This window comes from Cicer arietinum, chromosome 4, assembly GCF_000331145.2.
Source record: "Cicer arietinum cultivar CDC Frontier isolate Library 1 chromosome 4, Cicar.CDCFrontier_v2.0, whole genome shotgun sequence".
NCBI classification, from domain to species: Eukaryota; Viridiplantae; Streptophyta; class Magnoliopsida; order Fabales; family Fabaceae; genus Cicer; species Cicer arietinum.
In genome coordinates this window covers 15,403,039-15,418,594 of record NC_021163.2, presented here as the reverse complement: position 1 = coordinate 15,418,594, position 15,556 = coordinate 15,403,039, and the positions used below count along the sequence as shown (strand labels likewise).

The 15,556-nt window shown below is 31.4% G+C and overlaps 3 protein-coding genes and 1 non-coding gene across 7 annotated transcripts in view; all 4 read left to right on the top strand.

Annotated features, from left to right (window-relative positions):
- The first annotated feature begins 996 nt into the window (after positions 1 to 996).
- Positions 997 to 1,103, top strand: LOC113786402 (small nucleolar RNA R71). Its single transcript, XR_003472685.1, has one exon. It is a non-coding gene; the product is annotated as a small nucleolar RNA R71 (small nucleolar RNA).
- Positions 1,104 to 3,212: 2,109 nt separating this feature from the next.
- Positions 3,213 to 6,789, top strand: LOC101505772 (uncharacterized). Of its 2 annotated transcripts, none has more exons than XM_004496967.4 (7): positions 3,213 to 3,353; positions 3,443 to 3,512; positions 3,614 to 3,669; positions 3,771 to 3,916; positions 5,092 to 5,296; positions 5,540 to 5,712; positions 6,438 to 6,789. In XM_004496967.4, the coding sequence occupies exons 1-6, from the start codon at positions 3,348 to 3,350 to the stop codon at positions 5,705 to 5,707; spliced, it is 651 nt and encodes a 216-aa protein (XP_004497024.1). In that variant the 5' UTR covers positions 3,213 to 3,347; the 3' UTR covers positions 5,708 to 5,712; positions 6,438 to 6,789. The 2 variants fall into 2 exon arrangements, with proteins under 2 accessions (XP_004497024.1, XP_004497023.1); XM_004496966.4 differs by having other exon boundaries at positions 3,765 to 3,916.
- Positions 6,790 to 8,059: 1,270 nt separating this feature from the next.
- LOC101505436 (putative zinc finger protein At1g68190) lies at positions 8,060 to 11,044 on the top strand. 2 transcript variants are annotated; one of them, XM_073366808.1, is made up of 4 exons: positions 8,060 to 8,244; positions 8,914 to 9,396; positions 9,795 to 10,103; positions 10,476 to 11,044. In XM_073366808.1, the coding sequence occupies exons 2-4, from the start codon at positions 8,917 to 8,919 to the stop codon at positions 10,707 to 10,709; spliced, it is 1,023 nt and encodes a 340-aa protein (XP_073222909.1). In that variant the 5' UTR covers positions 8,060 to 8,244; positions 8,914 to 8,916; the 3' UTR covers positions 10,710 to 11,044. The 2 variants fall into 2 exon arrangements, with proteins under 2 accessions (XP_073222909.1, XP_004497022.1); XM_004496965.4 differs by having other exon boundaries at positions 8,061 to 8,244; positions 8,782 to 9,396.
- A 3,168-nt stretch (positions 11,045 to 14,212) lies between these two features.
- Positions 14,213 to 15,556, top strand: part of LOC101504910 (zinc finger CCCH domain-containing protein 15) — a 4,301-nt gene continuing 2,957 nt past the window's right edge. The window contains exons 1-2 of one of the 2 annotated variants that reach the window (XM_004496964.4): positions 14,213 to 14,356; positions 14,675 to 15,434. In XM_004496964.4, coding sequence (XP_004497021.1) covers positions 14,694 to 15,434 — 741 coding nt within the window. In that variant the 5' untranslated portion in view covers positions 14,213 to 14,356; positions 14,675 to 14,693. Of the gene's footprint in view, positions 14,414 to 14,674; positions 15,435 to 15,556 lie in introns of both variants that reach the window. The other variant, XM_004496963.3, reaches the window with a different exon arrangement.

Below are 15,556 nucleotides of genomic sequence, written 5' to 3'. Positions count from 1 at the left end.
GAAATTCTCAAAATAGTCATATGTAACCTTATTATTAATATCATTAGCCTTAATGAAGCTACAAGAAGCAAATGAAGATGGATTTTTTTTTAAAGAATTAAACACTTTAAATTCAGTCTATTCGTCACCTAATCTCAAAGTTAATTTTCCCTGTTGAACATTGATCAAAGTTTTTCCGGTGGCCAATAATGGTCTACCTAATATAATTGGTACTTCTTCAACTTCCTCCAAATCTAAAACAACAAAGTCGGCAGGAAAAATAAACTTATCTACCTTTACTAGATAACAAAGTGGTGGCTTGTAGAAATTAGAGTTTTGCCTTTGTTGTTGTCCTCCCCAAGAGAAATTAGGGTGATTCTTCCAACTTGGATTGTAGGTTGAAGAATAAGGGTCATTCTGATTGCGGTTGGTGTTAGTGACATAGTTAGCTTTCTTAGTATGAGTTGTTGGAATTGGTTGAATTTGTGTTTTACTTTCAATGGCCTTCAACCTCTCATTTGTCCCATATAATTTTATATTACACTCATGCAAAGATGTCCAACTTTTTGCATATACTTCACCAAAGCATCTTGCATACTCTTCTTTGCATCACCATCTTTTTGGATGACATAGTTGGCTCCCTCAACATGCTTAGTCCATGAGCTGTCCAAATTATTTTTATCATCAAGTCCAAAAAGTTCACCAACATCACTAGAAGGAGTGCCTGCATAATTTTGTTGAGCTTGTGCATACATGAGAGTCTCAAGCTGCTTAGTGATTCTATCTACCTTCATCTCCAAAGTGGTGTTAGCCTCTACTTTGTACATCCCAACTTGCTTTTTAACATGTCTATCATTTGAACTTCATTGACAACTATTAGTAGCTATTTCTTCCATCAAAGGATATACTTTTTCAGGTTCTTTTTTTAGAATAGAGCTTCCACAAGCAACATCAATACTACTTCTACTTTGAACTGAAAGTCCATTGTGCAAAAACTGAACAATTTGTCATATCTGGTAGCCATGATGCGGACAACTTATGATCATGTCTTTGAATCTCTCACATGCCTCATATAAAGACTCTTGCTCATATTGAACAAAGTTGACAATGTCAGCTCGAAGTTTAGCAGACCTGGATGGAGTAAAGTATTTTTTCAAAAAAACTTTTGGTCAGTTGATCCCAAGTGGTAATAGACCCAACAGGTTGGGATGACAACCAGGTTGAAGCCTTATCAGTCAAAGACCATGGAAATAGCCTCAATCTTATAGCAACTGTAGAAATACCATTATATTTTACAGTGTATGTCATCCTTATGAACCTCTTTAGATGGATGTTGGGGTCTTCAGTTGGTAGTCCTCTGAAAATAGTAGAGGTTTGAACCATAGATATCAAGTCTGGCTTAAGCTCGAAAATGTTTGCCTCCACATGTGGGTTAGCTATGATGTCAGTAAAATCAACCGTTGTAGTGAAATAATCCTCCAACATTCTTGGTACTCTTTCACTAATTACTCTTATTTGTCCTCTTCGCCTACGAGTCGTTCGTTCAATTTCTAGATCAAAAGCAAGAATAAAATTAATAACAACTAAATAAATAATTTTTTTAATAAACTAAGGTGCAAAACAAAATTGAAATGATAATAATAACAAAAAAAAATATATTAATAATAGTAACAACGAAAATTAAAAAATAGATTTAGTTTTATTTTAATTTTTTTGAATAAAAAAATTAAAATTAAACTAAAAAAATATCTAAAGTAATTAAAATATTTTTTGCTTAATATTGCTTAATTAATCCCCAATAACGGCGCCAAAAAATTTTGCGGAAAATTCCGAAGTATACTACCCAAATAGATTAATTTAACAACTACCAAATTAATCAAGATTTTATATTATTTAGACTAATGAAAATTATTGTTGATTTGACATAACAAAAACCCAAAGATAGCATAAAACTTATAACGAGAGTATATAATAATAAAATTTTGAATTGATGGAAACTAAACATAGGTCATGGTTTCACTTGTAATATCAATACTTCAAGTCCTAGTCTCATGTAAATTCTTACTTTCATTATGCAAGAATCTTAATCTCAATTATCATATAGATATATCAGGTTAATTATAATTGGTCATTAATCAGTTGATTGATTAAGGCATGCAAAAGTGGTTGGTCATCCCCAAAGATGTAAATAGAATAATTTAATTGAGATAAATAACAAAAATCTAAAATAAAACTAAAATCTAAAATTAAGACATAGCAAAAGGGTATCTTAATCACAATTCATAAAAAAATAGTTTAATTACTCAGAAAAAAGAAATAAAGTCTTCATAATACGATCTTTTTCTCCAAAATTTAAGACACTTTATTACACCTCCAATCACTTCCAAAAATATTTGTTGTTATTTTCTCTCTAATTTCTTATGCTACCCTGCTTGTGTTTTAGTGTGACTCATCTTTTTCTATTTCTTATTTCTCATGTATCCTCTTATCTTAGAAGAAATAATAAAAAGATGTTAAGTTTTTTGCAACAACCTTCTTCAACAACAATTTTCCCCATTTTTTCTCTCAACAACCTTATCCGACAACAACCTTTCCCATTTATTCAGCAACATTTTGTTATCATAAAATTATCTCCAACAAATCTTTTTCTTGTACTGTTAATTGGATCGTTAAACTTGATAAATTTTTGCACTAAAAATTTAATAGATTTAAATAATTTGACTTATTTTAGTATCTTGTGATCAATTTTGCAAATATTATAAATAAATGAATAAATAAGTTGTCATGAAAACTATAAAATAAAATAGAATAGTGGGTTAATACCCATTTAAAATCCTATAAAAATACTAAAGGAGTTGTGACTCCAATTTCTTTTTAATAAGTATAATTAAAATTATAAAAATTTAATACAATTATTTAAAAAATTGATAGAAAAAGAAATTGTAAATAAAATGATTTGAGTGGCCGGTTAATCTAACAGAAAAAAAATGAAAAAGTTACATTAAAAACTAAAGAAAAAAGTGCATCAAAATTTGATATATATAATTCTTTCATGTCCAGATATATATTTTTTTTTAAAATTTCAATTGTTTATAGTTTGAATAGAAGATAAAACAGAAAGAAAAAAAAATCTTTTATTAAATAAACCACACCAAAACTCAATAAGTAAAGATACTATTAGATAAAGTTTATTTTATTCTTTTTTACGAACAAATATACTAGTGTTCATACAATAAAAAATAAAATAAAATCTTAATCCTTAAAAAAGAGGCGACGATTAACCGAATTCAATTTTGAAGCGGGAGAGTGATTTATTAGGTTGTGATTGCGAAACCTCACTAACATTCACAGAGCGTGAAAGGTCGATAATGGTGGTGAGTCTCTTGTACTCAATTTGAATTAGTTAGGGTTCCTCGTTCAATTTCAAATCTTAAATTTGTATGTGTTTTTTTTCGCTTTGCAGGACGAACCCGAAGAACTCGAGCCCTTGTTTGATTACAGTCGCGTTCAGCCAAACATCGTCTGCCTCGACGGTTAGCTTATTTTCATATGCATCTATTTCTCAAAAATTCAAATTAAATATTTTTTGTTTTTCTTTTATTTTTACTCCAATATTGTTGATGAACTGTTGCAGATGATGACGATGATGTGATTTGTGTTACTAAGAAGAGAAAAACTTCTAAGCAGCATGTAATGATTATTTTGATTCTAAATTTGTGTTCTTTTTTCTTAGTATAGGGATGATTTGTTATTCTGTTTTTCTAAATTTTGAAAATGTTTTGTAGATTCAGGTTGAGAATGGGAAGACTGATGTGAAAGCGGTGACGACGCCTGTGGTGGACCTTGAGGATGATGATTGGTTACCTTCTCCACCCAAGGTCAAAAGTAAATCACATAGGAAGATTGACGAGGAGAATTCGACTTTGAAGAATTTGAGGTTGACAACATTTTACTCTTCTAATCTTACTTTAAATTTGTAGTTGCCAAATTATTTATTCTTGCTATTGCCTTGTTTGTTTTGTTACCATTGTTAGATGTTGTCTGCATTCAGAAGCAAAGTGAGAGGAACCAAAGTAAAAATAAGAAATATAAAATGAGATGATTTTTAGTTAATAGCTGGATTGAAAGCTAATACTTTATGCCTTCTTGTTTATTTGTGTAGCAAGTGATAGAAAATGCTATATTTGCAAAATGACATAAACACCCTTACATAGAGATTGATGTTGTCAATTGTGGGTTGAGGAAAATTGTGGTTTGTTCCAATTTTGCTATGCATAATTTTTAAATATTGACTTTATTGGTTAAAATAAAAAAAATAAAAATTGGTTTAATTATGAATGGTAAAATGGTACTTTCAAATTGGTTTTTTGTGCATTAGAGGGGACAGTTTTTGTGTGTGATCCACATCTGTTTTCTTTCCACTCACAATCTGCCTGTGTTCCAAATGAGGAAAAACTCTTCGTCTTAATGTTTTCCTTCCTTGGTTTTTTCATTCCTTGCGTTTTCCGCCATCCCAAACAAATGGGTAGATTTATACCGTTCTTAGTTAGAAGTGGCTGTCTCAACTGTGATTATTGCAGGATAAGCTTACTGCATTTATCTGTGTATTTCTTATTGGTATTGAGGGGAGTATTTGGGGGAGTTATTCTCTTGAGCACTGACATGATGGAACTTAGATTTATGCTGTCCATTTTGTTCATTATTGAAATAATTGGTTCAGTTATCCTTATTCTGAATGCAAAAATAAAATGCAGCGGTTCATGCTTGAAAAAAAAAACTAAAGAACGGATATTAGAGGTCAGCTCAAGAAATTATAGTAAATAGCTGTTAGTCATCTTTGGCTGCATCTGGAGCTAGGCTTGTTTTTGTTGCTGCTTCTACATGCCAACATCATATAGGGTGTTAATGCATTTATGCACCTGTTTGTATAAAAAAAGTGTGCATTGGGTGAAGAAAATGCTTTTAGTCTTTTATAACTAATTAACTCTACTATTGGTTTGGATTTTTACCAATATAAGTTATACTAATCTTATGCTCTTATCATTATGCTGGTGTGTTTGTATTCTTTATTTACCATACAACTTCTTATAAAGGTGTTCATCATTTTTATAGATTGAAGAAGCAGGAACTTGCCTCTTTAGCTGAATCAGCAAAAAAAATGTTAAAAACTGCTGAGTCTGCAGAAATGGAAAATTTCAATTCATTGCTGTCTCCCACGGACACTGTAAGTGAAAAAACATCAAAACCTTCTGAACGAGCAAAGATTCTCATCTCTGTTCAAGACAAGGATGAAACGAAGCAGATTCGAATGTTCATGGTAATGATTCCTTCATTAGATATACTATATGTTGTCTATTTACTTAATATTTTGCGGTGTTGTTAATATTAGTATTCAGGTCAAATCTAGTTGTAGTTTGTTTGAAATATTATAATGGTTGTGTTTCCGATGTGCCCTCTTCTTTTCTTTATCAGAGCTGCATTTCTTTAGGTCATATTGAATGGTTGTATTTGTCACTTTATTTAGCTCCATGTCTTACTCTCCTTTTTCAATTCTCTGTAGGATGACAAGTTTGAAAGGATTATTAAAACATATGCAGATAAAAGGAAGTGTGATCTGAAACAAATTGTATTGTCATTTGACGGTGATAAAATCAGTTCATCTGAAACCCCTGCTAGCCTTGGAATGGAAGACGATGATATTATTGAAGTTCATGTGAAATCAAGTTGATTTAGGTGAGAAATGTTCTAGCCTCCCACTTCTGAATTTTCTATAATTATTGGCATCTCATCATGATATTGTGGTTGTTATATACTTATGATCTGAATTAATTCTTTTACCTTTATTGAGGATGAATATGTACTCATGTGTATGGAAAGAAAGAATGACGGGGTGGGGTGGTACTTTTAAGAAAGAAACTAAGGACCTTTCGTTCTCCTGAGGCATTGAGCACCATTAGAAATAGAAATGAATCTATGCTAGAGTTTGGTACATTATCCTGATAAACTAGAAGATAATATTTTCATTTTTTTCAACACTGATAATGTGCAATGGAGTTGTTTGAAATGATGAATGCTCATATTTAGGGTGTGTTAGATATCACTTCTAAGGAGACATATTATTGTCATGTTTGTTCTTAGCCTCAGCTAGTATCACTTATATTGCTGCTGGAGATAAACTACCTTGTTTTTTAAGGTAGCATAAACTAGTTATAAGAAAATATTCATTATTTTTAGGTGTTGTTATGTGATTGTGGAGGTTACCATGGCTTTTCCTTGTATTGCATTGTTACACTGTTCTGTCATTGACTTGCTCAGCAGTTCAGAAGTATCATTTGTGGCCTCTTCTGCTCTAGTAGCATTTCAAACTTTCAATTGATAATGTCATTGATTCAAAATGAGTGTGCATTTTTGGAAATATGTTGACCTTTTAAATTTCTTGTACTACTTTTCTGATTCAGATCTTCAATCATGGAGCTGAAATTGGCATTTTGGGGCCTCGTTTTGGAGTTACGTTACCCTTCAAGCTATTGTTCAATCATCATTGGAGAAAAACAATTCCAGTTCTTTAATTAATTTATTCACAATATATCAGGCTTAATTGTACAGCACACGTTTTGACAGAATGTTTTGGAACAATTTTTAGGTAGAAGTTTCTTCGGTATAATATGGCATAGGTTTGTGAAAATATATAAACCCTCCTATTGTCGTAGTGCATTATGTTTGGGGACAGAACTGTTCAATAAAACTGTGTCAAGGAGAAACTCAAATTCAAAGCACCAACATTATAATAATTATTGTTAGTTATTGCTAGCTAGAGTGGCAGAAATATACTTTTAGTCTTAGATAAAAATCGAAGGGCTTGGCCCTTATACGTTATAAGGTGTCTTTACATGAAAATAACTTACCGTATATTTTAATGGATGAAACTATTTTTAATTCATTTTTACTTATTCTACCGAGTAACTCGTAAAAGTAATTTATCCAAATCTGTACAGACTTTATTGTACTTTTGATCTTAAAAGTACAGACGCTTTTATTTTATTTAAAATATAATTAAATCTGAACTAATTTTATTTTATTTGATTTAGTGATTTTATTAAAACATTTTTTAATTTAACTTATACTATTCTATCCTAGTAATTTTAATCAATTTTCAAATATATTTCTTTTGTATATTTTATTTGAAATAAGTATATCTCAATTAATAATTTAAAGAGTATAGTACAATTATTATAAAAAAAGTTAAATGATATATCTTTTTTATAAATTTTAAATGATATAATTATTAACTATTTTTTATTTAAAAAATGTAAGTTTTTTTTTTCTACATTAAAAGATTTTTTCCTACATTCAACGTTATTGGGTCACGTAGGTAGAATATTAGGTCTCATAATTTTATAATCTCTCATAATTTAACTGTTGTAATAATGTAAAAATTATTTACATTGATAGTATATTTCAATTAAATTTTTACTGTTTACTCGTTCATACCCCTTTTAATTTGGTTCATTCTTGTGGTTTTAGTTGTACACCTTATGGCACTACGGCGTGGTTTAATCCATGTAACATAGAGATGTTTTGTAAATCAGCTTCTAATAATAAAAAATGAACATGTGGTCCATAAGTTACTTTAAAGAAACATTGTTGATCTATATTTAAAAATTATTCAAAATTTTAACGATTATTATGATATTTTTCAAAAATATATATTAATAGATGATAATTTAATTGAAGTTGATTTGACTAATTAAATTTGAAGAGATACGATTACTTTTTCTTATTTTTATCTAATTTAATTGATTTTTAAGTAGAAGGACCACTTAGATAAAAGTTTTGGTGACCCATGAAGCACGAGATAGTGGGCCCAGGCTAGTTATTTGGCCCATCCATGTGAATGTAACAGCTGTGCTGCGATTGGCCCAACGCGGGTAAAGTTTGGGATTTCGTAACCACATTCACATGTAAGGCGCAGGATACACTTTTGGACTTTTGGATAAGATACTAAGTGGACCCCACATCCTTATTCCACGCTGGAAAGTTCCATGTCTTAAAGTGTACATGTCATCTCCCCAATTGGGTAAAAACTAGAACAACGCATGACTCATGCCTCAGAATCAAAGTGCATATTACCGCAATAACAGCATGAGCAGAGCAGAAGAAGGAACCAAAAATCACCACCCCCTTTCCAAACAAAATAAACAACACTTCTTTACTTTCTCTCTTACACTTTTCCTTGTTCATGATTTTACTAGTACAAAATTATAGGTACGCCTCTTATACAATTTATTTCATGTTATTTGTTGCAATCACTGTTTTCTAGTTACTATTCTTAGTTTTTTTTTTTTTGGAGCGTGTATTAATTAAAAAATTTAAAATTGAATCTCTTTTATTTATGTATAAAAAAAAATTTAGGCGAGTTGAATCTCAGGAGTTCCTCAAATTGTCAGCAAAATTTGAACCTAGATCATTGTGGAATCTGAATAGAATCTTTACCATTGGCAATTTGAGATCTCTTTTGTTTGCTATATTCATGTTGATAATATATTTCTCATTGAATTAGAGCTATAAGAGTAGGATGAACTTTAGAATAATTTTTTTCTTTTTTGTCTACTTAGAGGATTGTTCAAAACAGTTTTAATATGCGCTGTTATGGTTTCATAAAGTATGTGAAACTGTATTTGTTGTACAATTTTTTTTTTTGTCTTTGTTTAGCTTTTATTACATTATATTGACTCCACTTATAATGGATGAGTTTTTATTTATTTATTTATTTATTTATTTATATAAATTTACATTATACAGGACAACTTCATATTTAACATGAGATTTCCCCTTATGCAAAAGGCCTCTGCAACAGTTCAAACATGTATTATAGAGTATGAGGTTATATAATTTAAGAGCTTTTTTTCATGTTTGTTGAAATTTACAACTAAGGAAATGGAGAAAGTTTGTGAATTCTGCAAAGCATTGAGGCCACTTGTTTACTGTAATGCTGATGCAGCATATCTTTGTCTATCCTGTGATGCAAAGGTCCATTGGGCAAATGAATTGTCCGGACGACACCTCCGGACCCTCGTGTGTAACTCATGTCGATGTCATCTTGCTTACGTTCAGTGCTTGGATCACAAAATGTTAATCTGTCGAGACTGTGATCAAAATCTGCACGGTAGTTCTTCACCGCATTGCAAACGAGCTGTTAACAGTTTCATGGGTTGTCCTTCTGCTATAGAGTTTGCAACACTCTGGGGATTTGAATTTAAGGAGATTGAAAAAAGTGTGAATCACAAGGATCAGTTTGCATCTAGTTCTTGTGTTTTTACGGATGTGAATGAGGTTCGAATCTCGGGAAAGCGTCACATTCAAACTAGCATCCCTTCAACCAAATTTGACAAGGAATCCAGCAGTCAACTAGGCCAGGTATGCAAATTTGAAAATTTAAGCACCTCATGGCTCATTATCATAGTTTGACAACATTTTATTGATTTCGTTTTGCTTGGAATGGATGCAAGAAAGGAAATTTGAGTTTTGAAGTTAAAGGTATTATTAGTATCGTGTAGAATTGGAGATAGTTAATGTTTTTTTAATCTTGAGCAAATCCAAGAAATGATTAATGCATTCTTAACTAAGGAATTTGCAACAATTATAGGAAGGTGTAATTTGAAGTTCACTCCTTAAAGTGTCAATTAAACTAATAAAATTAACAAATGATATAATTTGAGTATAAATTATCTAAAAGCATCTCACAAGGATTTTCGTTTTTCATTCTTTAACAGACATGTTCAAGATGCATCTTAGTTTTTAATTTCTTGTGGCAGGTCTTGTACAGGGATCAAGAGAGGCAAACTATTCTGCAGCAGATTGTTGATTTAAAACGATTTCAACAAACTGAGGAGAGTAACCATTCTCCTTCAGTGTATGAAAAATTCAATCAGCAAGCACAAAAATCCCAAGATTTTGCTACTAATCATCCAGAGGAAGACAAACATATTGGGGAGCTAAATCCCGAAAGTTTCTGTTCGGCATTTTCTCAACTTGATAATATGTCTTCATCTAATTCAGTTATGGAACTTCCCTTGCATGGAGAGTTGTTTTGGACTTGCAAAAGTTCACTTCAAAGTAATCAGGTCAGATACTTACCTCAACGGCCGCGAGTCGCAGCTAGAGAAAACATACATTATTTTGTGTACATCCATTGGAAATATATTTAAGCTTTCGTGTAGAATAGGAACAGAACCAAGTAATAATCTTAAAAGCACTCAATTTTTTATTTGACATGAAGTATCTGTTATAAATAAGCTACTATCTATAAGACAGATAAATATGCCTTATATTGGAAACTAACTTTTATTTCAAACAGATTTATTTAAACTTTGTTTCGGACTTTTGGTGACTATTAACATTTAATTCATTTAAATTTGATAGGTTGACATTAAATTGATTGGTTAACTTTTTTTCTTCTGGTCAAAGTGGAAATATCTTTTTGTCAATGTTTGCAGCTGTGGTCCCAAAATATTCAAGACCTGGGAATATGCGAAGAACTTGTTTGTCGAGATGATTTTAACATACCCGATGTCGACTTAACATTCCAAAACTTTGAGGAACTATTTGGAGGAGATCAAGATCCAATTAGAGTAATGTTTGGTGGCAAAGAAACCTCTTGCTCTTCTTTGGAGGATGATATATCAGTTGATAAGTCAGATATTGACAATCCAAGTGCAATGGAGGTCTGAATTTCTATCTTTATTCAACACATTTTCACTTCCTCTCAGTGAATTGGTGATTCAAGTGCTGCTGCATCAGACCATAATAGAAAATCATCGTACGATTTGTATGATCTTAAGCCGAATACAAACAGGAGCTTACAACTTCTATTGAAAGAGGAAAACGTGAAACTCACCAAGTTTATACATGAATTATATTGACATAAACCCATTGTTATTGATTGTGCCAAATATTTACTTAAATTAGAAATGTACCATATATACAGTAAAATTGTTGCATTCAAGATTCATAAACCGTGGTAAAATATTACTCCAAATCAAAACTGAGTTTACTTGAACTATTGCACTTCCTGTCTTTAGTTTTGCAGCTATTTATATAATACCATAAAAGAAGTATTGGGTGGCTGCTATATTTTTCCTTATGTAATGCAAATGATTTGGATCCTTAAATATTTAGTATATGGTGAAGCTTTCTTTTGTTACTTGTATAGTAGGCTTCATAAGAAGAAAAGGGAATTTTGTGAAATAAGGTTAATTCCATTTAATTTTACCAAAATCCTCTAATAACTTATTCATAGATAGTTGAATGTGTTTAGCTGTATGAAGTCAAGGTAACATCAATAAGATACCATGTCTCCAAGATAAATCTTTTAAACGATATCGTTTTTTTTCTATCACGAAAGAATGCTTCGGTTCGCATCGCATTAAAATCATGAGAACAAAGGTATGATCCCTATCAACCAGTACTGTCCTAGAAGAATTGATCTTGCACCTGGAATTCAACCACTTGAGTCACCTATATGATTCATCGTTTCTCCTTATAGTGAAGGGATGGGTTGTCCAGGCAATTAAGCTGAATTGCAGATACAACATATGTGAAGAAAGCTATTGATATGTGTGATATATTTATGTTAAAACCAGATTGTTCTGCATCACGAGGCTCATGGTATTTTTAATGGATTCATTCTTTCAATTCCATACCACATTTTGCGTGATATGTTTATTTTAAATTGCTAATAAGGAGCTAAAAGACACATGTAGTGAATAGGTGTGATAGAGATGAAATGTTGATTGGGGATAATGCATTTTTTTAAAACATCGAAAACTGTGTTTTGAGATTTTCAAAAATCTTTAAAATGTTGGTTCTGTTTTGTAAATGAAAATTGTTAAATGAAATATCATATCTATGTTCTATTATGTTTATTAATTAAAAAGTAAAAATAAAAAAACGAAACAGTAGGAAGTAAAACGGCCCTAATATTGCCCGTGGCCATAAAAATTCTATGAACCTATTTTATTTTATTTTTTGGAAAGAAAAATATTAGAATACACATGTCAATACACTCTTTAGTATTGATTTTTAATAGGACTTACTAAATTGATGTGGTCCCTACATATTTTAGTGAATCCTATGTAAATTTTAATCAATAAAAAAATGTGTTAAAAAGTGTGTTATTAATGGTAAGACTTGTTCCAACAAAAAATGTAAATAAATTTCCAATTCAAATAAGTTTAATTAGGATTGTGATGGACAAAGCAGACATTTTTCCTTGTTTTTGGAGACAATTAAAGGGACATGTATGTTCCTTAAGCCTTGTGTATGATAAAACCCAATAACAGCTAATTCAGCTTTTAGCTATAATAGCATTATGACCTAAGCTGTAATGAAAGGGAAAGTTAATCTGACCAAAGTTTGTTTTATGAAAGAATAGTATATGAGAAGAATTGTATGGCTAACTTAACAACCATCACACATGGAAAGGGCTTCATCTATTGGCTTTTGAGAGGAAAAATAATTAATGTGGGGATCTTTGGACGTGTCTTATTTTATTTCAACAAACATTTTGATATTACATTTTGATAGAGTAGCGATTAGACGAAGAGGTTGTTGTAAATGTGATAAAGAAGCAAACAATAACTCCCTCCAAATAAGACCATGATTTCATTCTATATTCGTAAATGACAAGTGTCTTAATCTAGTTTATGACTATAAAATAGGAAACCCAAGCCAAAACCACCAGCTACTTGTAACTAACTTGAAATTCAAGCATTATGTAATAATCAAATGCTATTCTAACCGCAACTATGCACCTTGAATACGCCCTCTAAACTATCTTGTTGCCTTATCATTTTTCTGTTACAACCCAAATATTATATTAATTCTTCAAACACATGTACATTCAAAACAAGGAATAATATATTATATATGGCGTGGACCCTGATGTGGGATTTTTATGTAATTGAATATTTGATTAGAGTAGATCATTCGGTTTGTCAACTTGAGGTACTTGAGTGTGTGGTTTTTGAAGTTATACACTACTCACAATAACACTCTTTTCAACGTTAACTTTTTTATTTATTTATTTATTTATTAAGTGAACTATAATGTTTTATTTTTTGAAAATTGGTCTCACATAATAGAATTTACTATATTTCATTCAATTGGAGATTAAATATTGAAAATGAATTATAACAGTGTTGCTAACACTATTCGTGTGTGTGTCTATATATATATATATATATATATCAGATAATAGAAGTTTAATAATAAAACACTTTAATTTTAAATATTCAATCATATAGAGATATAGTAAACATTCTGTCACTTTTTTTAATACCTAAATATGGGATTGTTTATAACTTTTGTAATAATAATAATCTCAATATATATAAACTAATTTTTTTAATGATTTTATTCTTTTTAATGTATAATAATATTGTACTTGGAGAAATATTAGGTGAATAATTAAAAATAAGATGTCAATTCGTTGAAACTTATTATATATTGTTTGTTCTTGAAAAAGCATACTAATTGTGGATATGTAATATGTTATCCAATGATTTTCGATAAAATAAAATATTACCTACTCAATTAAATTTTTCGGAATTGAGAAATTGTGGTGTAACAAGGATTTGAAACAGTGGCACAAGAAATTAATTTATCCACTCAATGTAGAAAAATTTACATACATAATTTAGTATAATTGTTATATTATTAAAAATATTTCTTTTATCCTATTATTTATTAAATAACTCGTATAATTGATCGTAATTCTTTTATTGTTTAAAATATTTTATACTACAATATATATAAATTAAACTCTTAATCAACTTAAATGATTAAACTCATAACACAAAAAACTTAAACATCATTTAGATACAATTATACTAATGAATAAAAATTTATGCATACGGCAAAAAGAGATTATAGCCGTAGAGTTGAATTTAGGCCAAAAGAAAAAGCTTGCACGATTAATTCAGCAACCATAACATCAAAATTCAATACCGTACATTATTCATAAGTAAAAACTGATGAAATATCAATGGCCCTTACCAACGAGTTGCGTTTCAGTTACACGGAATACCCCAAATCGAATTCCCAAATACTCCCTTAAGAATGCACGATTGCTTCGTGATGAGTAGGGGTAATTAGGGAAAACGACTTTTCCAGCCTCGAAAATTGCCCAAAAACCGAAAGAGCAATTCTGTTAGAAAGTGTGTTGAAGACGGTTTTCCCTCGCACCAAACACACTCCTCTGCCATCGCCACTATATAACCTTCTTCTTCTACCTCTCTCTCTTTCAACCATATTTCTCTTTCTAAAATTCTATTCCCTCTTCTTCTCTCTCTCTCTCTAGAACCTCTCTGCTTGTGAGGTAGGAGCTTCTCTTCGTTTCTCCTCCTCTCTGTTGCGTTCAAGCATCTTCAATGTTGTATGGTTTCTTTCGATTTCTCTTCGAATAATCTCATAATTCATTTATTATAGCATTACCAAATTAAAGTATACTTTCTTGAAGTCGTTGTGTTTAATTTATTCATCGATCGAAAAATTGTTAATATACTCTATAATGAATCTTTGCAAGGATTATTGATCTGAAAATGTAGATATTAATGAATGCTTTAAATCGTGAATGACTATGAATTTCTGATAAATCGATCGTCACGTTTCTGAATCGTTATCTGATTTTTTGCAGCAATACTTCACCGATCAAAATGCACAACAAGGACGTTTGTTCTCCATCATCTAAAGGTGGATTCGGCGTCAACACCGCCGGCCACATGCAGTCGAACGCCGGCGCACTTGCTTCATTGTACTCCGCTCTGACTAACGAGAATCATCCATCCCTTTCTGGAAACTGCAGCAACGGCGGAGGCGTATCGCTTTACCAGTACTCCGACTCAGGAACTGAATACGACTCGTGCGTGATACAGAAGCATCAAGATATGGTGAATCGTCACAGTATGTGCCTCAGCCGTCTTGTGGAAACTTCGAAAGAGGTGGAAGCTCTGCAGCAGGAGAACGGACAGCTCCGTGCATTGAATAAGGAACTGCAGAAGCAACTGAACCTCCTCATTCAGGCGTCACTGGAGAATCGATATGGTAGTGGTGGAGGCTCCTCCGGCCAAACACAAACGACTCCGTTTGACGTTTTACACGGTTTCCATAGCTTGAATCTTGGCGATGGTAAAGAGAACTGTGCTGATTGGAATAACAATAACATAAATAATAATAACAAGGATCTGCAAGAAGTTTCTGATGAGAGTCCAACTAGCGTGATAGAGAATAACGGTGTTGAAGTGGAGAGGTTCTCGTTGCCAAAGAGCATTTCTGTTAGATCCAATGGCTACTTGAAAATGGCTCAGCCTCCAACCGTTGCCACTAATAACAGTAATGCTTGTCGCACCAAAGGCGCTACCCGCTCCCGCGCGTCTTCCACTCAACCTGACGCAGTTGTAAGCACACGCACATTACGCTTGCTTTTAATTATTATTTATTTATTTATTTATTTTTATTAACTATTATTATTATTATTATTATTATTATTATTATTATTATTATTATTATTATTATTATT